Here is a 23,695-nt window from a genome sequence, read left to right as displayed (position 1 = left end):
AATCATTTGGCTGCAAAATATTATGCTTCGAGCTGTTTGAAGAAATTTGATGGATTTTTTATGCATTCTCTTGGAGCTGTAAAAGATGGCTCTGTTCACTTCAATAGTTTGGAAGAAGGCTGAGATGGAACTACAGTGGCAAACTCTCTCTGCATTTAGTTTTCACACCAACTTCAATGGAGTTTTGACTGACATGGGGGTCAGCAGATGATGAATGAATTTCTATTTTGGGGTGAACTATTCCTTTATGTTTCCAAAGGTTGAGGAATAAAGCTTCTATAAGGATTTTATTACCTCCGCTAAGGAGGTTATGTTTTCGGTGCCGTTTGTTTGTTTGTTTGTCTGTTTGTTTGTCTGTTAGCAGGATTACGGAAAAACTACTGGCCCAATTTTCATGAAACTTCGTGGAAGGGTGTAGCATGGGCCAAGGAAGAACCCATTAAATTTTGGAGCGGATCCGACTCACGAACAAGCAATAATAGCACGAACCTTGGCGGAGGTCTGCGCTCTCCCAGTGCCCTTCTAGTTATGCAATATAATTGAATGATGCAACAAAAACACAAAAAAGAATGACTGACTGAAGTGCATAATTGATTGCATATTTGATCTGGTAGGTCAAGGCTGTGTTATGGCCTTTGGAAGACTTTGGAACATCAGCAATACAGTACAGAACAGCAGCAATATGCCCAAAGGACAAACAATCACTTCAGTTGTAATACTATACTGCAAGAGATGAAATAATCTAACATTTTATTGGAAACATAGACTCTTTTCTTTCTAACCCTGACTTGCCTTGTTACACCTCAAACTTCTGTCAATAATGGGCCTTGAGTGGATTAAATTTTTAATTTTCAAGCAAAAAAAAAAAAGAATACCACTCTGAGGAGCTCCGGCTGTTTTGCTGGAGTCATTCAAACACATATTTAAATGTGATAAATCATTACCACATTAGTTTTGAGACATGAAGATAATAATCGTAAACAAACAAGACCATTGCAGAGAAGAGTGACACTGCATTGTGCAGGCAGCAGGTCATATTTTGCGGGAAATCTGCTGGATTAATTTACAGCACAAACGGAGAACGCTTTATGGTACAAAACAGGAGGAGTTCTTGTTCTTCTTCCAGCACAAATGGAGCTAAAGCTTTCAAATCACAGTTTTCAAATCACCCCCAACATGTTCATCCGCTTCAGTAAAGCTGTGCACGGTGCTTGCATATACAGTACGCATGCATACATCAATGAGTTTTATGCAGTATGCAAGTGTTTGAACAGACGTAAGCAGGCAGCAGGAAATATTTTCTCCCATTCAAAGAGCAGTGAAAGCTGTGCGGGCACGGAGGGCTGCAGTCGTTTAATTCATGAGAGTTACGGCAGACTTTAGCTTTCCACTCCCCTGCGCTGGCAGCTCCAGAATAAGATGTGGCTACTCAATGCCTCTCTATAGCTGGATCGTTTATCTCTTCCTTTGACACATCCGCCAGGCCTGGATGAGAGCATCTGTCTTCCATCTATCTCACTACAGGATAAAGACACAATACCTCTACGGACACAGTAGAGTGGTGTTTCCCCTTATTTTAGCAGTGGTGAGTCACAACAAAACTGCAGCAACAATGTGAGAAAAAGAAACTTTAAAATGTGCATATATTTGACAAATGTCTCGACTCAGAACGCACTCAAAAATGGCTTCAGTTTAGAATTAGTGCTATTCTGTATCCAATTCCAGTTACAAATTGAAGCGTTTTAGTGCTGCAGCCTGTGCCAAAGACAGAAATGAGACTAAAACAGGAACCATAGCAAAATTTAAGACAGCATGAAATGAAAAACACTGTTATCGAGTATATATAAATCTAGATATGCATGTGGCATGTATCTCTCTCCCTCCATGGCTCCTCCACTTTCCATCTATCCATCTTCTCACAAGTCAATCTATCCCTCCATCCCTCCATCCCCACCCTTGCTGAAAAAAGCGGTGAAAATATCCCTCTATTTGTCTGTCTCTCTTCGCCTGTCTCTGTTTAACAGTTAATCCATCAGTCTTTCCATTTACTGTAACCTGAAACGAAAGAGCCAAGGGTGAAAATGAAAATGTCTTCATCCATCTATCCTGTCCTATTCTTTATACGCTACCAGTCGCCACTCAATCTAAAACTATCCCCTCCTCCACAAGCAAGCAAGCACACACACACACACACACACACCTTTGTATTGTTCCACCCCCATGTTCCGTTTTCTGTCTACAGCAAAGTGTATGTGAGATGGATGATAGACCAAAGTCTCAGTCTATGTGTGTGTGTGTGTGTGTGTGTGTGTGTGTGTGTGTGAATTAGAGTGTGTGTGTTTGTGTCAGTTTGTATGTGTGTCTGTGTGTGAAACTACATAGTATGTCCTGGACAAACAAAATTTTTGTGTGCTTGTGCATGTGTGAACATCCATGCATGTGTGTGTGTGTGTGTGTGTGTGTGTGTGTGTGTGTCTGTTACTGTGTGTTGATGGATGGCAGACAAGCAGCTGGGTGTTTCATCACTTGCGACACCTCTGAGTTAAGCAGAGATACGGTTGTAAGACGAACAGGAACGAGGCTCGGCGCAACCTGACAGCTACTTGGTGAACTCAGCTGAACCTGGCCTGGAAACTGATGGATCAACAGGCTTGAGAGACAAGATGAACGGTACAGTGCCCTCAGTGACGGTTTATTCAGTTAGGAATGCATTGTTCCAACCTCTTCTCACCCCCAAACGAAGAAAGCAAATTTTTTAAATCACTTTTCAGTCATTTTATTCTAAGATTTGTGGAGTAAGGCTGGGGACACGACTGACCAGACTGAAAAGATGGGATATCACACCTGTAAAGACATATTTTTTTTGTGTTTTTTTTTTTTGTGTTTTGAGATTTGGGAATCACCGCTACACAGTGTACTAAGCCAATCTCAAAAACAGGAGTTCTCGCACTATTGCAAAAGGGAACCAAAACAAACATGGTGGTAAAGCATTTTTCCACACTTTCTATATTTTTTTCCTTTTCTTGTGCTCTCAGCTCTCAGATTTGAGTTGTTGACTAGTTTACACTACAGGAGCACGTCAAGACATGTCCAGATTCTATAGTTGTAAAAATCAAACATGCTTGAAATATTGATGATGGCCCCGACTGGATCGGGAAGGAAGAGAACAAAGTCCTTAACTCATACAGCAAAGATCACCTGTGTTGACTCTCGATTGCAAAAGGCCTCAACTCAGACTCGAAAATAAGCCCTGACTGACAAATCATGGCTAAAATTGGCCTAAATGTTTTGTGGCAAAAGCAGTGAATACCTTGAAGGCTGTGACTGCACTCCATTGATATTGACAGGAATAATACATACTCAACAAAATCTGAATTTGCATTAGATATACGTACATTAATTAGTCTATGTCAAGTGCCTTAAAGGAATAGTTCACCCAAAAATGAAAATTCAGTCATTATCTACTCACTCAGAATTTTAAATCGGTAGAAATACTCTTTTAAACCAATTACTTTGTATTTAATCATCAAATTCAATAAGTGAGCACCCATATTAATGTTTGACAGAACATAGACTAAAGTGGTAGTCTCTGTTCTGTATGTATTCTGCACAGTGTAATACATGCAGCATTAAGTTAAATAGTTAAAATGGCACATATTATGATATTTTTTTATTATTATTATGACATCAAACATTAATATGGGTGCTCACTCATTGAATTTGATGATTAAATACAAAGTGATTGGTTTTTAACAGTATTTCTACAGATTTAAAATTCTTGCGCTTTTATTTTGAAGGCCAAACGGCAAAACCGGAAGTCTTGTTTCTGGTCATTCGCGGTAGTATTACCTATGGAGTTTCCAGGGTGCGTGCGCACACGTGACGTTTTTTGAAAACAACAGAGTGGCGATTTCAGCAAAATAATGGTGTAAATGTCGGCCACAGCGTGGCCAGTCAGTTTGGGATCGGTTGGCTTCAGGAGACTTGGATCATGCTGGACGAGAGGTATGGAGTCATTTTATGGTTATTTTCCATTATTTTTTAAGCCTGAAGACCTGAAGTCTGAAATGGTCCCCAGCAGCATCAGTTGTTTTGGAGAGCTCTGCAATTTACTTCACCTGGAAACCCAAGGGAACCTTGTATCGACTAAAAAACTTCACCGGATTTTCTACTGGCATGGGGGTGAGTAGATAATGACTGAATTTTCATTTTTGGGTGTATTATTCCTTTAAGAGAAAGCAAACAGGCACACCTACATAATGATACATGATGAATAGATAGATAGATAGATAGATAGATGGGTGATGCTGTCAACAGACGAATAGATAGATTCAAATGTAGAATTTCTGCAGCTTTGATGCAGGTAGAGTAAGGAAGCCCAAATCACATAACATCATGTAGATTGATGTAGATCATAAATCAAACATTAATTAAACTTGGCACAGTGTTTTGTACTCACATGTACTCTCTGTGCGCGGAGTGCACAGCTGCTGCATTGCTATAGCGCCAGAGGACGATGATGGATGACAGGACGTCCAGCGTGGCATCAAACTGCAGCAGGAACAGGAACCGAGCAGAGGAGGAGAGAAAAGAACGGAGGAAAGGGGTGTCGGGTCTGCGGTTAGATACTAAGTTACTACAGAAGTTGCTGTGTTGAAGTAACACACACAATGTTGGGTGTAAAGAAAGACAACATGTTTCAAACAGGAAATTATGTGCATAGGGGCAACACATCAATTTCTGAAGAGTAAATACACAACAAGACATAAAAATGATCACTGAGTGTAGTTTGGGACGACACAACCAAGTATTTCTATCAACATATCTCAGTGCGGTGTTGGAAATTCAATACAGCATGTTATGTTAAAAGCAATTAACACCAGGTGTGTGTTCTCCCAAATTACATTCATGGGTGTGTTGAAAATCCCACTGAATAATCTCTTTAGTCGTGTTTGAACTAAGAGAATAGAGCGGAGAGGCACTTGATCTTTTGCGCTCTTAATCATTCCTGTATCAATTATTTAAATCCTCTCAATGGTTTTGAAGATTTGATTAAGGCGAGCTGAAGTGCAAGATATAGGCTACAGGGTTTGCACTTTTAAAGCAATTCAGTGAGCTCCATTGTACTAGGAGCTCACTGTAAGAGATTGATGTTGATGTTTAATTGTCTCTGGGGATCGAGGTGATGAACATTATTATAAACATGATATATTACTTTGCACTGCATTTTTCAGTTAATTTATCCCAAAGAAGATAGGGGAAAGTGTTTTAAGATATCCCCTGGAGCTGTATCATAAAATATGAGCATGATCATTACGGGATTAATTTTCAAGTCACATACCTGTAAAAGCTAGAAGTTAATTTCCAAAAATCTTTCAACACTAGCGATGATCCTTGGCTATGATCTAGCCCCATTGTATTGCAGCCTGTCTTCTTATTACTTTATTAAAACTGTCATAGACAGCCAAGCACTTGCTAATTAAAATCCATTCTTTAATAATGACCTGATCCTCAGAGATAGCTAGGGCTGCAGATTATGGTTTTAAACTATTTTAATCACATTATGCTAATCGAGTTTCCCCTCATTGGCCCGAGGTGTGGGTGTTTTAATGTTCATTTCACTGTTATTAAGCCTATTTTTTTTCTTTCACATCCTCTCTCTTCAATTCATTCTCCAAAAAATAGCAGGGGACTGAGGGAGAAAATTAAACCAGATCTTGTCCAGACTGATGACCAGTTAATTGCATTAACATAATTAAACAAATAAGCATCAATTTATTGTGGACATTATTTGAAATGGTATTAGTATAACATTAGTATATAGTGACATGAGTATAAGACAGCATAATCGCATAATCGACATAATAATTTCATGTGAAAACCTTGTATCTCCAAAATGTCAACTTTTTAGGAACTTCAGGAAAGAAAAACAGGCTTTTTTTGAGCTTAATGATGATTAATTTTTTTAACATTATCCAGTGAGTTTTGAAAGGGTTTCATAAGTCCAAGAGGTCGGAGAATTTTCTTAACCCATAGTGGACATCCTTTAATGTAAGTGAAAACATGAGTTATGAGGTTTACATACAACAATTGTGATATATTACATTAACATATAAATTAGAGTGTACAAACTGTACATTATGGCCTTGTGTGGATTTTGTTTTCATATTTTTTTTTAGCATATTTGAATGTAAATCCATGCATTAAAAATATTTTCAAAAACAAAAACAGCTACTCAACATGCATGCAGGATTCCTTTGAGTCTCAGTCGTCCCCTTATGTAACTTTTATGTCAGCAAAACAACTCTATCTGATTCCTGGGTCAATGTTATGCACATATTCACATATCTGCTGATTCTGGTCCTTTACAGGTATAGGCAGAGTTCAAAGGGTTGGGCATAGTTGATCCTAGTGGTAAGATATTTCATTTTGTTGAAACAAAGCCCCCAGGTCTGCTTAGGAAAACACAAAATGGACTTTTGACATTCAACCTGAGCTCTCACTATGCCCAACCCCTTTCCTCTGCCTTGTTACCTAGGAGACGAAGGGACCAATAGCACTTTGGTTTCAGTGATCATTAATAAATCACCGAGACCAAAGTTATGACTAATTGATCAATGCAAATGGAAGGAAGAAGGGAGGCGGAAACTCACGGCAAATCCAAAGGCTGAAGCGCTGTGTCTCATGAATGAAACCGCTGTGGAGAGAGAGAGAGAGACAGAGAGAGAGAGAGAGAGAGAGAGAGAGAGAGAGAAGCTAAGTAAGCTTTGTGTACATATTTCAGTTAGTTTGATGGTATTACCATGTGACATTTCTGATTTCTGTTAATTGGTGGAATGGAAGATAAAACCCTGTCCATTTTGCTGGTACATATTTCATAATGTGTTCACAATGCATATTCATATGGGATTCATATTCACAGGGAACATAACTAATGCATCACTCTATAATGCGTATAATATGTATATGTACTGTATTATGTACAGATTAACACAATACTCCTTTCATGATGAAACATTATTGGATTGTCACGGGTTTTCTTGCTTGTTAATGGATGAAAACACTAATATCCCATTTTGTTAGTGGATAATTCATATCAGCAGCTCAGTCACAGTATCCTGACAGGTTTTGTGTTTTGTTGTAGCTCTGCCACTCTATGCCCTAATGTACAATAACAAACACACTGCCTAGCAGCAGGAAATGAGTCTCAAAGTGTTCCTGATCAAAGTCTATAAATATAGAAGAAGAGCTAAAAGTGAGAACTGTTAAGCTCTGTGGGTAACTGTGTAAATATTTCAAATCATAGTAGAGGTGTTATCAGAAATATATCATGTCCATAATTAGGGTTCAATACTAGCAAACCCATTTCATGTGTTAATCAGTGTTCAAGAAACAAAATCAGTGTTTAACATAGAGAATCACTGCATCTTATATGAAACCATAATAATTCCAATTCTGAAGAACTTTGTATTTTTACTTGAAATAATGTTTTAGATACTGTAGTCCTTTGAGCATGGGTTCATGATGCTGAAAAACATTATAGAAGAAGATTAAAAATCAACGGGCGTTCATCTGTTACTGGTTTTCATCTGACAGCAGAGATGTAGTTTATAAAAGCAAATGGCTGTGACTGACACCCAGAACTTGCACTCTGAAGTTTGGCACTATTAAATTTATGCACATACTGTATTGCTGTAAAGCTTTGTAAGGCTTGACTGAGAGTGGTTAGATGTACGGTGGTTTCATGAATGGGATTGTGTATATTGTACATACTCGTACTGCAGTACATCACTTGTCCAGCACACCAGTGTTATTTTGTCCTTGTCCTTGGAATATCTCTCTCTCTCTCTCTCTCTCTCTCTCTCTCTCTCTCTCTACTTCTCTTACTCTCTCTCTCTCCCCCTGTGTTTGAGTCCCAGGGGACATCGCGTTGGCAGCTGAATCACCATGGTAACAGGAGATTTGAGGGCAAGCTGGGAGTTTGTTTGTTTGAACTCAGCAGAGCTTTCATCTTCTTTCTCTTTCCCTCTCTCTGTCCCCCCCTTCATTTCTTTGTCTTTCCCAGTATATTTTTCTGACATTCCTTTTCTCTCTCTGAGATTTTAACATTTCTCTCTCTGTCTGTCTCTCTCTCTCTCTCTCTCTCTCTCTCTCTCTCTTCCTCACTTTCTCTCAATCTCTCTCTTGTCACATCTTTGAGTGGTGGCCTTTGCAGCTGCAGTGTCTTTTATTCATTCTAGTTATAGTCTCCCTGAGAAGATTTAGGAGCTCAGCGCTCCACAGTGGCAGATGTGATGTGACGTTGCATTTTTGCCAGGCACTATCATAGAAAAACATAATGATTCACAGTCAAGGCGAGCGCCAAAGTTGCCAAATCTCCCCAAACTTCACAGATGGAAAGGAGGGAGGAACTCAAGACCCCACAAACCTGACTACCTGAACTTTTTGAATCCCTTCGCTGGACAATCTGTTAAATACTTAAATAGCTTAATGAGTTGTGAATCTATAACTATTGGCTTTGGTTTTTATTGATGTTAGAATCATTAATTGCAAGAGAATTGATTCTCTTTACAATTAGATGACAGTGAATTACAAAACGACTACCACTTTCACTACTACTGCTCCTAAATGTTTACTTGTACTTCTCTGCTTTGTGCTTTTCATTTTATACTGAAGATACGTATGTCAAATGGGAAGCAAGAAAGGAGAAGAGGATAACAGGAGAGAAAAAGTTAAGGGAAATAAAAAGTAATACTGGAGAGGAGAGGACAGTCCCCTGATAGACGACAGCCGGTGCTAGTTGGGCTGGGTGTGTGACACATGAATATGACACAAACACACACACACACACTTACACGTCTCACTCTTTCCTCGACCATCACAGAAAGTCTCTCTCCCTTTCTTTCTCACACACCTACTCTCTTTATTGTTCTCTCTCTCCCGCTCTCACACACAGGGTGTGCTGGATCTCTGGAGCTCCACAGGGAGGCTGGCTCACCGGCTCTCCTACCCATCTGGACGCTCCTGAAACCAGGCCAGACCGAGAGCGTGTCTGTTTTTACCGTGGTGCGGTCGTCACGACACCGTGACATTCAAGAACCACATACAGGTAAATCAGTCCGGCTGAGACTCTTCAGTCCTCTTTTACCTGGTCGCTAACAAACTTTGTCATGATGCTGCAAAAATAATTTTTCAAGTCATGTCTACCAATTTAAGCCAAGTAGCCTAATGTTACTGTATTCTCCATAGAAGAGATTGGAAATATTGTTGTATGTTATGCCAGTGAAGCCCCCTTGAATTTAATTTAATTTAATTGAATTAAGGCAGGTGATCAACGATGGAGCCAGAAAGCTTAGATCACATTAAACAAATATATTCATTAGGTCTATATATCATCATCATGAATGCACCATGTGACTGTTTGTGACTTTTTTATGTGTGTATGCTGACTTTTGTGTGTCATCTTCCTGCCAAAATGGCCCCACTCCCCCATTCCTGGATTTTCGCTTCAATGGAGTCTGCTTAGCTAGCCTTCAATAAGCATCAACACTCGTTGATTAAAAAATCTGGCAAGCTGTTCAGCTCCTTCAAGAAGAAAGATGACTTGCATTAAAAGTCGTTGGGCTGTAATTTCACCATGCCGCACATGGCAAGCGGGGAGGGGGTTTTGCTTTGAGCTGATTCAGTACCAAGATCCAGTCCTTGTGGAGAACGTTCTCACCAAGTTGTCTCGGGGAGAACAAACTTCTCAAGAAGACGAGCACAGAGAACATCCTCACAGTTTGAGATGGGCTGTGTGCTTGACATTGCACGATCAATTAAGACGCATAGCTGTCTGTTTTTCCCAGCTGTTTCAATAGATTCCCAGCTCTATACTCCACAGTGATGTTTATTGATGCCAGCTAGTTTGGATGTGATGTGTCTTTCTCGCAGTGCATCTTGGGGCTTCCCATATGTTCTTGTCAGTCAAGTCACCATCTGATGCATCCTTGATATTTGTGGTTGGCAAGTAAACTGGATCTTTATCCATCCTCTGTCCTTGGTGTCTTTTTGTTTTGGAAATGTGCTTTGGCTGTCAGATATTACGTCTCATGTGTCATGGAAGGCGCAACAATGGACAAGAACACATATTGAGGAAGACCATCAAACAGTACCTGACCTCCACTGACCTTTTCCTATTGTGTATAAACCCCTTTGTTTGTCAGGGGACTGGGAGTCATGATGCTGCTCTTCCCAAGACCTATTGAGCAACTGTGTATGTGTATGTTTTTTTTACACTTCCCAAAATAGTAAATAAAAACCATTTACTTGTTGACCTATACCCTGTTGTCTGTTTTCTGTGAAAAGTATTACAGTGCATCATTTTAGAGGAGTAATGATTAAAGGGCAGACTTGTCTAGGTATTTTGAAAGCATCTATGATCAATTGGAGAAAATACTTGGCAATTCTGAAGCAATGGACTCTCAAAAGCACTCAGACCAAGCAGATATAGAATTCTCCTCCTGTTCAAACAGATAATCTGAAACAGTTTGCTTTTTGCTGGATTGGTGTGGTAAAATCTAAGTGGATATAATGCCAACTACCTATGACCATTAAAAGTAGGCACAGCATTAGTTTCTCACTATATGGGGACGGAGTCAAATAAAATTGGAAGGTCAAAACCATTCGAACAAACCCAAAGTACCAATTTACTTTTTATTTTCACACCAACTAATAGCATATGAGCGGCTAATCAGGATTTTTATTATTCAGATTTTAGCTAATCGCATTTGGTTAATCTGTTGGCTGTGCTTTCTGTAAGTGTACATTAATCCAACATCCACTCATTTCTTGAGGGTGCAGTGTACTCAGGCAAATTGCATTTTAAAGACTAAACTAAATCTAAGCATTACATTAGATTGTAAATTACTGCTCATAGGGGTAGTGTTAATTTGCTGAACATTTGCTGAGCATTGCTTCTGATGTTACATTATTACGTAACACAGCATCAATACCAGCCACCACTGTTGTATATGAAGTATGTATATGACCTAGTATAGGATGTATATAATGTTGAAATATATGTAGTATGATGTAGTATGTAAAGCCCTTTGAGACTTGACTGTGATAAAGGGCTATATAAATAAACAAGACTAGGGTTAGCTAACCCTGGGGGAATAGTATCAAGGTGGAGGAAGGGTTGAACACACACACGAACTCACACAAATACTGAACGACCATATTCTTGCTCTGGTGGACAGTGAATAGCTTTTTGATGCTTAGTGCTTTGCTCGGGGGTGTGTGTTCACCTCCCCTGTTCAGATTAAATCATTTCTACCCAAGCAGGACTTCTATAGGCCGTTGAATCACTCATTTAATCATTCACTCATTTTCTTTCTTTCTATTTTTAAGATTTTTTGGACATTTAGCCTTTTTTTGAATAGGTCACAGTAGAGAGAGAGACAGGAAAAATTGGGAGAGAGAGAGAGGGGAATGACATGTCTTTCTTTCTTTCTTTTTTTTTCATCCATCCATTCATCGTGCTGAAGGTGGTTTTTACGGTCAAAACATCACTGTGTCAGAGGGTTACAGGTCATATGCCCCCTTCTCATTTTTAGTGTGACATGAAGCAGGTCAAACTAGCTGTATGGGGTGTATATATGCAGCGATGTGGGGGTTGAGTCCTCTATAGGAAAATCAGGTCAGGTGTCTATAAGCTCCTACGTGTGACCGTCTACATTCCAAGACGGACTCCGTTAAATGAGGAGAGCGCTGAAGCTGGATGGGTGAGAGGCACTGACCCACAAGCTGTCGTGGGTTTGGCTTAGTTAGTTGTGCGGTTTGTATCTTGATTAATGTGCTGCATGGCAAAACCAAGAGGAGACATAAAAGTCAAGTCACATGCAATTGCTGATTGATCGTAGGCGGATTTCATTGGATTTTAATAAAGTTAGTTTAATATTTCCTTGATATTCCATACATTTACATCTTTACATGGTTCATAAGCAAAGGTTTAGTCTATATTCTAAACTTTTGAGTAGCTTAAACTGACGTGGGAAGAGCATGGCATTCTTTTTCAACTTTTTCTAAGCTTTATTCAAGGGTTTCTCATTATAGATACAGTTTATTGCATTATCCCACACATAGCAAGCATAACGCTGCTAGGTAATTATTTGTGGTGATTTATCAGAGAAAATCAGATTGCTTATATCGAAACTGTGGCATATGCAGAAATAGGTATAATGAAACTAAGATTTGGTAAAGCACTTTTTTTAAAATTGTCACGCACTTTAGGAATACTGATGTACTGAGTAAGAGCAATAGAGATGGAATATAATAGTGGCAGAAACTGGAAAAGTAATGTACGAATTTATTGCCTCTCAGTGGGGGAAATCATCAGAAGACATGAGTCTGACTGTATTCTCTGAATTTATCGCTGCATAGTAAATGGTTTATCTGTCCTTCTGCCTTCAAAGACAGTGTGATGTGCCTGCTGGAGTGTTATACAAATCAACACTTTGACTGAGGAAGCACAGACACACACACACAGACACACATGCACACTTGCACAGCTTTTTTCTGCCATGTTTAAAATTTGGAAGCAGATAGCCCCGTCTCTCTGTCAGCCCCATAAAAGAACAGATGTCCTCGCTCTCTGTCATCTGTCTATACACACAGTGGGAGAAGATGAGCGATGAAGACTCCTGTTCCTCAGCTTCATCACCACCTTGACATTATTGCTGCTGCTGCTACGTCATTTGCGACTTCAATTTTTGATGCTTTTCTCCCTTTTAGGCGTGAATGAAAAGTTTTACACCATCCTAATTTGTGCTAATTTCCATGAACACGTAATCAGTTCAAAACCCACGCTTTAGCTTTACATGGCCGTCAAGCCAAAAACGCTGAACGCTTTTTCTCCATTCCTGATAGGCTGATAATTTGGAGCTGGAAGGGTTTCACCTCACGGCACAGTTATTCGTTTATCCAGTTTCTGCTCTCAAACTCATTTCGATGTGCCAGCCGTCTGTGTGGGTGCTGCCTGCCAGCAAATCGATGCCTCTTGCGGGGAGAGCAGACACTATTCTGTGTTACATCCTTTGGGTTGTTAGTTAATCAGGGAGGCAAGCATGCGTGACCAGCCCTAACAAGGCTGGGGAAATGGGGGAGAAAAGCGGGAGGAGGAGGAGGAGGTGCTGAATAGGTAGAGGGAGGAGAAAGAAAAGGGAGAGCAGGAGAAAAAGGAGGAGGAGGAGGAAAGGGAAGTAAACGGGGAAAGCGAGGGGGAAGGGGAGGAGAAGAAAGGGAATAGGAGTAAGATGAGGCTGGATGAAAGGAAGGGAGGAAGAAGAAGGAGGAGGAGAGGCTGACCAGGAAGATCAGAAGGAAGAGAAGGAGGAGTAGGCCTATGGGATGGAGAAGGAGCTGGAGGGGGGGAGGGGGGGAGGGGGGGAGGGGGGGAGGGAAGTGTAGAAAGATGAGGAGGAGAGGAGAGAAGTAGAGGTGTGGGAGGAGAAATAGGTGCCAAAAGAGGAGGAGGGGGAGGCAGTGTAATTGATAGGGACGGAGCTTGCTGTTGTTGTTAAGCTGTAAACAACTGCTCTTTCTCCTTGTCGACACTCTGAGTGTGACTGTATCACCGCAGATGAAAACCCACAGTGGAGGATCCTGGCAGCCTGACTGCATGCTGCATGGCAACGGCCTCCACTTTCCACAAGGGAAATTGAATTTCAAAATAATACAAAATGATAATAAAAAAAGGTTTTCTCTCTTTTCCCATTCCCCCTCTCTTCTTTATTCCATAACTATACCACCAGCCTCTTCCGGGACTACAATGTCTCTCATCTTTTTCACTTCATTCCCCCCGACACACACACACACACACACACACACACACACACACACACACACATTTCGATCTGTTTTCCCCCTCAGAACGTGGAAATTCTGTTTTCTCAAGCCAGTACACGGACACTAAGATTTTCTATTATATTCTACTCACTTCTACAAAGATTGACATTTTTATTTGGCTCTCTTACTCTTATAGCCTCATTGATCTATTTTCCAAGTGTTCTATTCTATTCTATTCTATTCTATTCTATTCTATTCATTTATGTACAATGTTAAACATAAATGTTACCATTTGATGTATTGTACCAGATTTAGCTTAGAACTAATTTTCATCTGCAGTCCCTATTTTATTCTATTCTATTCTATTCTATTCTATTCTATTCTATTCTATTCTATTCTATTCCCCATTGTCCACTCAGATATCCTGCCAACACCTGCATAGCTGTTGCAATGATAATGACTTGGCAATGGGCTGGTGCAGCAGTGAAACCCTAATTATCAACGGGTTATGCAAGGACTGGGGCCAGTGCCAACACTAACACCCATACCTCTCCCTCTTCCTCTGTCTCTCCCTCCATCTCTCTCTCTCTCTCTCTCTCTCTGTGTCTTCCTCTCTCCCCTCCCCCGTCTCTCTGAAAGTTCATGGATGCCAACACAGACTGTTTTTCCCTATTTTTCTCTTGGCAGTGATTGTAAACAGATGAGAGACGAAACAGCATCTGATCTGACATCAATTCCAGACTAGACTTTGAACTGCAGGGGGCGTTGAGGGCCTGCGAGCCAGAACGCACACAAGAACATTCATAATAATATTCATATTTGTATTAGTCGTTCTTGAGTTGTGTCGTCCCCTGCTTGCGTCTGTGTGTGGCTCATGTTCGTGTCACTGTTACACTATAATGTTTTTTCCCATTTATTACCCTCATTGGTTTGTTTGCTGCTTGTTTTGTGCTCTGCCTGGTCCATTAATCTTCCTTTTGAAGGGATTGAGCAGACTGTGTTTTGTCTACAGAAATATAAAGGCTAAAATGTCTGGAAAATGGCTCCACACTCTGGGTTAATCTATTAAGTTAATTTCTGAGTATAAGGTGGACTCATACTTCATTCATGGTCCAATTAACTTTTGTCTGCTGACATAGGAAAGGAAAGACTTACGACAAATCCTGCACCGGCTGCTTTCCGTTCAATCACCCATCGCCACCCCTGCTGTTGACTGTATGAAAAACAGCCCACATCGAATTACCGGAATCATTTGCAGCTAAACAGAAATGTAATTACGTCCCGTACTCTGTTCCCCAAGGGCAGCAGCCCCATTCAGGGGTGTGAAATTGAATTACATTACAATTTTGGAAAGGAATAATCTAGGAGAGAAGTCATAAGAGCGAGAGAGAGAGAGAGAGAGAGAGAGAGAGAGAGAAAAAGACGGACAGACAGGCAGATGGACAGACCAAGAGTGTGATATAGAGAGAGACAGAGAGGCAGAGTGGGTGAGAGAGCGATAATAACAGATAGACAGAGTGAGAGAATAATACAGTGAAGATCCTCTGATCCACTCCTGTGCTGCCAGTCGATGACTCCAGGAGTCTCCAATCTAATCGGAGTGACTCATCTGATATCTCCGAACAGTCAAATTTACAGGAATCGAAAACCGTTGCATTTCCCCACTAACAGCCGTGCATTCTATATGCGTTCTATATGCAAGGACCATGCCAGGTGTTACTTTCAAATAAAAAAGAGGTGAAGTAAGAGTTACAAGGTTTATGCAGGATACTGTCAAGGGGTTTTCTGGTTCAGAAGTGGAGGGAGAGAGAGAGGCGGAGAGGAAGGGAGAGGTCCAGAGAGAAGGATGAGGGAACAGAACAGGAGGAAAGGAGAAAGTGAGGAGAAATGATGCAGAATTAAAGCTGCACTATGCAAGGTTTTTATGCAAATACCCCCGTCTCATCAGCTTAAATCATGAAGCGGGGCTGCAATAGAGAATGGTACGGACACTGGCGGGAAATCTTCTCTGCGCACATGAAGTGGTGATTCAAAACTTAAAAGCAAAATACTTTTTGGACCGCTGATGTTCAAAGTTGCCTAGTGCAGCTTTTATTATCCAAGCAAAATAATGAGATATGAAAAACTATTCACATTTACTTGCAGACGTGCATGTATGTGTATTAAAATACATAAATGTGCATGAGCAAGCATGCGTCTGCAATCTGAATCTGAATTCTGTTGCAGAGGCACACATCTGTTCATGCATACCATGAACAGATAGAATAGAAATAGGGTGTGTGTGTGTGTGTGTGTGTGTGTGTGTCTTAGATTACTGGTTGCTCCCCACAGGGGCAGCTAGTTAAAATAAAGGCCTTCAAGACATTGCTTCCTCGTTAATTAGCAGCTTTAAATGGGCATACACTCCCTCTGATGACCACACACACACACACACACACACACACACACACAGACCAACGCCATCCTTGCCCCCTCAGCAGCAGCCAAGTTTAAAAGGAGACACATCCGACATGGCTGCAGCCGACTGCTCAGCTGCAAAATGTTGTGTTTAATAATTCAGGACCTACTGCTCTGCTCTGCACCGCGCCTCGCTCTCTGACTGAGATCGCCCTGCGGAAAACCCTACTGGGACGCCTCCCCACAGGGTGCGCTCCTTTTTCGACCTCTCCTCTCTGTCCTTCTGTCCTTCTCCCTCCCTTGTGGTCTGCCTCCTCGGTTCCCCTCTGTCCCTGCCTGTCCTCTGGAAGAGAACTCTTCTCTTTTCTCTCCATCTCTCTCTCTCCTCCTCCGCTTTCTGTCCTCTCTGTTGCACTCAACCTCCCATCTATCGCCCTCCCTCATCCCACTTTTGTTTTACCCTTAATCATCCTCCCTCCCTGTTCTCTTTTACCACTCCCTATTTCACTCTCTTCCCTTTCACTGTTCCCCTCTCTCTGTACCTCCCATCTAACCCCCCACTAACCTCCCTCTTTCATCGCTACCTCTACACTTTCCCTCCCAGCTCGCTCCCTCTCTTCTCTCCCACTCCTCCTCTCTCCCCTCTTTCTACCCCCTCTTTCTCTCCCTCCCTCCCTCCCTATGTTCTCCTCTGCCACTCCCTATTCCCCTCCCTTCCCTTTCGCTGTTCTCCCTGCCTCCTCTTCCTCCCCTCTCTTTGGCCCTCCCATCCTCTCTCATCACTACTCTACACTCTACTGTCCCAGCTCCCTCTCTCTCTCTCTCTTCTCTCCCACTCCTCCCCTCTTTCTTCCCTCTCTTTCCCTCCCTCCTCGCTCCCTCACTCCACCCCACTCCCCTCACTCTCTCCCAGCAGTATTGATTTGTAGGAGGGCAGGAGAGCGGTCGATGGGCACAGCGAGGGAGGTGCCATCTGCGAGCTGCTTGGCAGTGGGGACTCACGTGGAGATTAAGCCAGGACAAGCACACGGCTGACTGGCCTAATGCTTCCTACACACCTGCAGGTTTTAAAGAGCTTCGTTTCGGAAACGTTTTAGTAACAGCTTTAGCGACTTTCGGTGGTGCGTCCGTGTTCTTCCAAAAACAGCCTCTAAGTCAGTGGTTCTCAATTCCCAGAGTACTGCTGGTTTTCTGTTCTAGCTAGTTAAGTGCATTCACCTTGCATCGCAGGTGTAAAATAGTCCCTGAGTAGATGTTTAAAAAAACAGTCGACCACCTAAGTCTAAGTCTAAAATAGGTTCTGAGTCTAAGTTTACAAGGTCAACGAGTAAGATATGCCTACAAAAAATGAAAATATGCCTTTAAATCATTCAATGAGTTGGCGTCATATCAAATGTCTTGTTTGGATGCTTGCCAATACCCCCAGACAAAAGATCATTAGTGGGTTAAGATATTCATTTATTTGGTAACACAAACACACACACACACACACACACACACATACTCACACACATCTGATTATTAATCAAAGCTATCAACATTATGCTCAACAATTAGGTACAGAGTACAATCCAGTAAAGCCCAACAGAGTCATAAATGGGTTATGTTTGTATAAAAGACATTCATAGTGACTATTCATTTTCCGTTAATTTCCTCGCAGCAGGGAGAATTAATGTCATGCAGTTAGCTAAAGGACATTTTGTGGCATCCACTCTGTGTACAAGTGCCAGCATTATGAAGAAATTCATTAGCACCAGAGAAAATAGCCTTTCAAGGTCTCTGCTGCTGCTGTGTTCATCTGCCTCACAAGCAAAGGCCACAGCTGCAGTTTAGGCGAGGAAAGGATTAGTTTCTCTCAGAATTTGATGAATGGATGGATGGGTGATGGATGGATTGTGTGATTGCGTGACCTGTCTGCAGGCTAATCTAACAAAATGTATTGGGCTTTATTTTCTTTGGCTACTTCAGTAATTTTCCATTCTAGCCTCCAGTCCCTTTCTTCAGTGCAGGGACAAGAGGAGGCTACAGCAACATGATACAGCTGGTAGCTTCAAACAAAAACAATTGTCTAGTCAGAACTCTTCAGCTGTTTTGCCACTGAATTGTTGTTTCCCAACCCAAACAGGACCTCATCACACCCATCATGGCTGTTTCATGTGTCAACAGCATTTAGGCTGATGCATGAGCACATTAATAATAAATACATGCACTAAAAGCTGAGTTGAGCTAAACAGGATGTGTTGTCCCTGACTAAGCACATACGGATGGGCGTCTGCTATCAAAGCATGTTGTCACATTTTAATATATGTTTGCTTTTATTTATTCAATACATCCTGTTTTCAATACAGCTTTTTCAAGTGAGTATAACATACTGTATACATAATCCAAAAAATTATAATACTGTTCAATACGCCTATGCATGGTCTTAACTGCACTGCTGACTAAAAGTTAAATATAACTCTTCTCATTACAATATAACATAAACATCGCCGTCTCATTCCATTATAATTGAATCCCTGTGGATTTTACCCTGACCGCAGTTGCATTATACAGCTTACAGCATCAACCAAATATTCTAGGCCAAGAAAACAAGCTGCTTCATTTTCTTTTATAGTCAGTAAGTGGGCAAATTGAACTTGGAGTTGCACTGCACCATACATCACTGCAAAAAAAGAAACATTTACATAACTGAGGATTTTGTCCGAGGCAAATAGAGGAGGCTGAGAAGGAGACTGAGGTGGATCTGGTTCAAAGACACACGTGAACACTCACTCAAATACACACACACACACACAAACACACACACACACACACACACACACACACACACACACACAGTAGGGTGGCAAGGAAAGCAGCCAGACTGACACAAAGGAGTGTTGAAAGGTTTTTGGACAAAAATGAAAGAAAAACACGCCAAATAATTGACGTGTTTACTTTGCAATCTTTTTTCTTCATTTATCAAAAAAAATAAATAAATAAAAGCCGCCTGTGAACAACCAAAGTCAAAAATTCCCGGAACAATCCACCAGTGGTTTTGAAACACTGAAAACATGTTTTTTTCTCCTCCCCAAACTAGGTTTATGGGCTGTTTTGAAGGCAAAGTATTTTCAAAGGCTGACACAGTCTCAAACTAGAAGACTCAAACCTCCAATGTCAATGCTGAGCAATTCTCCAACTTACACAGCTGCAGCCTCCATAACGGTTTATGTTTTTCGTTTGTTTTCCAGGTTTGACATTTCAGCAAAATAGCACATGAATGCAATGCTGTTTAGCAGCCAACTCGGACGTCCCGGATGATGGACTTTCCCACCGGCACATGAACGCAGCATAATCGTTATTGGCTAAAAAAAACAAAAATCATCTAATGGTGGAAATCGCAGATCCGGATTATCACCAAAATCAAATTAATTGATCCTTGCCCACCAAATTTCAAGTCCGTTCATAACTTGGAAATATTTTGCTAACAGACAGACAGAGAGGTGAAATCATAACAATCGTAACATTTGCTTAACATTAGTTGCAAAGGCATCATTATTTAACTAATAAAACAACAATCTCTAGATACATTCACTGGCAACAATCTTTATTCACTGTCTTTAAGGAGAAAAAAAGGACAAATTTCAACATGACAGTTTGAATTCAGACAGAAATGCCACACACACAGACATACACACAAATACAACTGCAGATATTTAAATTGTTTAAAGTATTCTGAATTTAACAGCACCGTGCCTCAAACTGCTTCAAAAAGTGCATAGAGACCAATTCAATTCAAGCTTTTCAACATTCTAATTTATGCCACCCTACATTGTTTTGCAGTTTACTTTGACAGCAGCTGTGGCGTATTCATCGACCCCTATCCAACCTCTCCTCCACCATTTAAAAACCAAACAGACTCAAGTACAGCATGGCGAGTGTTTCCTCTGGGTCTATTAGAGCTCAGGCTGGCAGCAGCAAATTAGGGATAAAATAACATCCTCACTGTTTACCTAACCAATTTATTTGCTTTCAGACGTTTAAGGACTTCAAATGGCCGCTGGCAGGAAGAGAGTGAGGAATAGTTAGCAGAAATCAAGCCACTCAGGATTCATTATCCCGAACTAGACCGCTGCATGGGGCTGAATTTAACAAGCCAAGTGTCTAGTGATACAGACTGAAGGATAAGAAGAGGGGGGAAGAGTGTATGGGTTTTGACAATGTTTAAGGAGTGGTTTCACACTAGTACTACTGCTCATATGTGTGTGTGTGTGTGTGTGTGTGTGTGTGTGTGTATGTATGTGTGTTGACATTATACAGTCAAATCTCTACTGAGGCACATAGTCAGGTATGCAGCCCACACCACATGGGGTCCACAGGTACCATGAGACCAAATAAAAACGCACACACACACACACACACACACACACACACACACACACACACACAGGTACTCCTGAGAGAAGCCATTGTGCACATGGCAGAGTGGAGTCACCTGAGTCTGACTGATGTCTGTTTTAGTCTGGCATTGGGGAGTTCAGCTAGACACCTGAGCTACTACCTCAATAACCCCCCTCTCTCTCTCTCTCTCTCTCTCTCTCTCTCTCTCTCTCTCTCTCTCCTCTCTCTCCCTCAATAACTTGTCTACTTCTCTCTCTCTCTCTGCTAAATGAATCGGAGCTACCTTAATAGTCTCCCTCTCCCCCCCCCCCTCTCTCTCTCTTTCATCGTTTCTCCTACACGCTTGAACTAATTCAACAGCCTCTCTTTCTATCAATTTCTCTCTCCATCTTTCTCTCACTACACCTCACCAGCCTGGGTGCCTTTTTTCTCCTATCCAGCAAGAATAAAATAGGTTACAATGAAGTGCATAAATGCCTCTCTGTAAAGATGTGTTTAAAAAATGACTTGAATGATTTTGCAAGGCTAGACTCTTTAGTTAAGCTGTTTCAAAACCAAGGGGAAGGCAAAAGGTGAGTTCAGATCACTTTTGGTCTTAAAGGAATACGGCAATTTTGGGGGGGAGATTGGCTTGTTGGTCTCCCATCAGCCACCACCTTCAGTTCCCATGAAAACAAAACAAGTCACGCTCAGTCTCGTGGGAAGAAAGTAGTCCCTGGTAGTTCAACACAGTAGTACATATTTTTCTATCATATTTTGTGTAAATTTTACCAATCTGCACAAAATTGCCAGACACATCATTTAAAATTGCTTACCATTTAGCTTTAGAGCTGCTACAAGTTCTCATTTCTTCACTTTTGAGATCATAGTCGCCTATAGTCACAAAAAAAGCCAAAAAGTGTTGTGAAATGAGCACAAACTCTGAAATGTAGATTACGTGTTGTGGACACAAATTGTGAAGATTACATCGCTCCACCACAAAGAATTTTGTGACAATACCACAAATTGGACACGCCATTTTCACCTGTTCATCACATGAAATGTTACCCAATGGTTAAGTTTAGGTAACTAAAACAATTTGTAAATGATGATGATGATTTGACTGAAAATGTAAACTTCACTCACAGTAGAAAACTTCTTGACATGAGTTGGGGATTAAACCCAGGTCATTGAATCCCCCCCGACCACAACACCCTTTCTTTCCACCACCCTTTCTTTCACTGTCAAACTGCTGCTTGTTTCTAGTCTTGTCTCCTTCGTTTAATCCTGTCATGGTGGAGAAACATTTCTGTATTTCTCCACTCGTGCTCGGAGCATGTTATTTGCATTTTAACACATTGTGCTGATTTCATGAAATTGCATGAGACCAGTCAGCACTCAACATACTGAATGCTAAAGTGTTAGCATGGAGCAACTATAGCAAACAGTCTACCAGGGACACATGGGTGATTTTGGTGTCTACTTATTCCTTTAAAGTCACAATGAAACCGCATTTTGAGACCTGCTCGCTTCCTTAAAGGATAAGGCCGGTGTTTTTTAATGCATTGCTTACCGTCAACAAATCCTATGAAAATAACAAAATCAACAATGCGTTTGCTCTACCCGGAAGTCATTGGCTCCAATTGTAAGCTAAAAACCTTGAAATACAGCTCACAAAGACATAGTTTCAATTTTAAAAATCGCTAACTGTTACCATGAAAAGTCAGGCTGTTGTAGTTATTACCAAATCAAATTCAAATGGGAACAAATTCTTCATTACGCCGGGGACTATTTTCGGTGTTACGGAACTACTTTCCTGAGATCGCGAAGTGTTTACAGCCGGCTTATTAAGTTGTTGAGGAAAAAGTCAGCTGGCCCGGTGCATCGCGATGATGAAATATGTTGCCCAGAGCAACGGCATGGCTCTGTGACGTGTTTTTAATCATTTTTTTTATACAATGGAGTTCTATGGCTGCTGGGACATGGCTTCATTGGGCACCGGCTACATGGACGAGACTTGTTGGCAAAAAAAAATCATTGCCGATTTTGTTAATTTACATAGGATTTGTTGACGGTAAGCAATGCATTAAAAAACACCGGCCTTATCCTTTAAAAGGTCCGATATCAAGCTAGGAGCCAAAACTAGCCGAGCCCTACCGAAAATCAGTCGATGTGAAGATAAGTCGATGCGGATACTAAAACAGGAAACCAGTGTAAAGAAGCTGAAAAAAGAGTAATATGGTCCTGTGATTTAGGTTTAATGTTCATTGGTCGATTTTGTAGAGAACAAACCATTACAGTCGGTTTCAGCTGCTTGTATTGTTCTCTCAGCCTGCTGTCCTGAAAGTGTCATGATCACTGTCTGCTTTAGCTAAACACCTGAGCGCAAAGCAGAGTTCAGCAGAGCTCACCGGCTCTGTAAAATTATACAGACAAACAATACAATACAATACTACCTTTGTGTGTGAGTGAGAGAGAGAGAGAGAGAGAGAGAGAGAGAGAGAGAGAGAGAGAGAGACAAAAGATGCACTGAGATAGAGGCAAAAACAGAAACAGTCATGGAATAGACAGACAGATAGAGGAATAATAGCGTAAAAGTGAGACAGACAAACAGGAGTGAAGGAGACAGAGAGAAAATGTGTGTGTGTCCGTGCGTGTTTGTGTGTGTGTGTGCGTGTGTGTGTGTGTGTGTGTGTGTGTGTGTGTAGATATGCAGATAATTATCCCAATTTTAGTTTACATATTATATTAGAGGATTGCATTCTATTTTGTGAGCAAATTAAGGTCATGCTAGCTAACAGTTTCCATGGTGAGTTTTATTTTCATGGGTGTGATCATTTTGTAGGAGAGCGTGTCAAATGGAGATTCGTGATTTTAGAATAAAAACCTTCAGTAGTTTCTCCTTGGGTTCTACTGTAGCGGTCCTTGACAGAATAGAAGATTAGCAGATTTCACACATTTAAAAAGGAACAAAAACATAAAAAACCAGTGGTATACATTGTGTTTCCACCTTTTAAGCACAAAATGTTTCTCTCACACACACACACACACACACATAAATCAATCTCTTACCAACAACATTCCCTTGCTATTGGCAGTTAAGTTATACTCT

General features: G+C 41.1%; 1 protein-coding gene across 1 annotated transcript in view; it reads right to left on the bottom strand.

The window, feature by feature from the left end:
* LOC139911124 (transmembrane protein 163a) overlaps positions 1-23,695 on the bottom strand; it is a 68,607-nt gene that overhangs the window by 11,048 nt on the left and 33,864 nt on the right. Inside the window, exons 3-4 of the mRNA XM_071898625.2 lie at positions 6,654-6,697; positions 4,460-4,551 (exon numbers count right to left, since the gene is read on the bottom strand). Of these exons, the coding sequence (XP_071754726.1) occupies positions 4,460-4,551; positions 6,654-6,697 (136 nt within the window). The remainder of the gene's footprint in view (positions 1-4,459; positions 4,552-6,653; positions 6,698-23,695) is intronic.

The sequence above is a fragment of the Centroberyx gerrardi genome, chromosome 10 (genome assembly GCF_048128805.1).
Source record: "Centroberyx gerrardi isolate f3 chromosome 10, fCenGer3.hap1.cur.20231027, whole genome shotgun sequence".
Lineage (NCBI taxonomy): Eukaryota > Metazoa > Chordata > Actinopteri > Beryciformes > Berycidae > Centroberyx > Centroberyx gerrardi.
The sequence above is the reverse complement of the archived record's forward strand: the minus strand, read 5'-3'. Positions and strand labels throughout refer to the sequence as shown.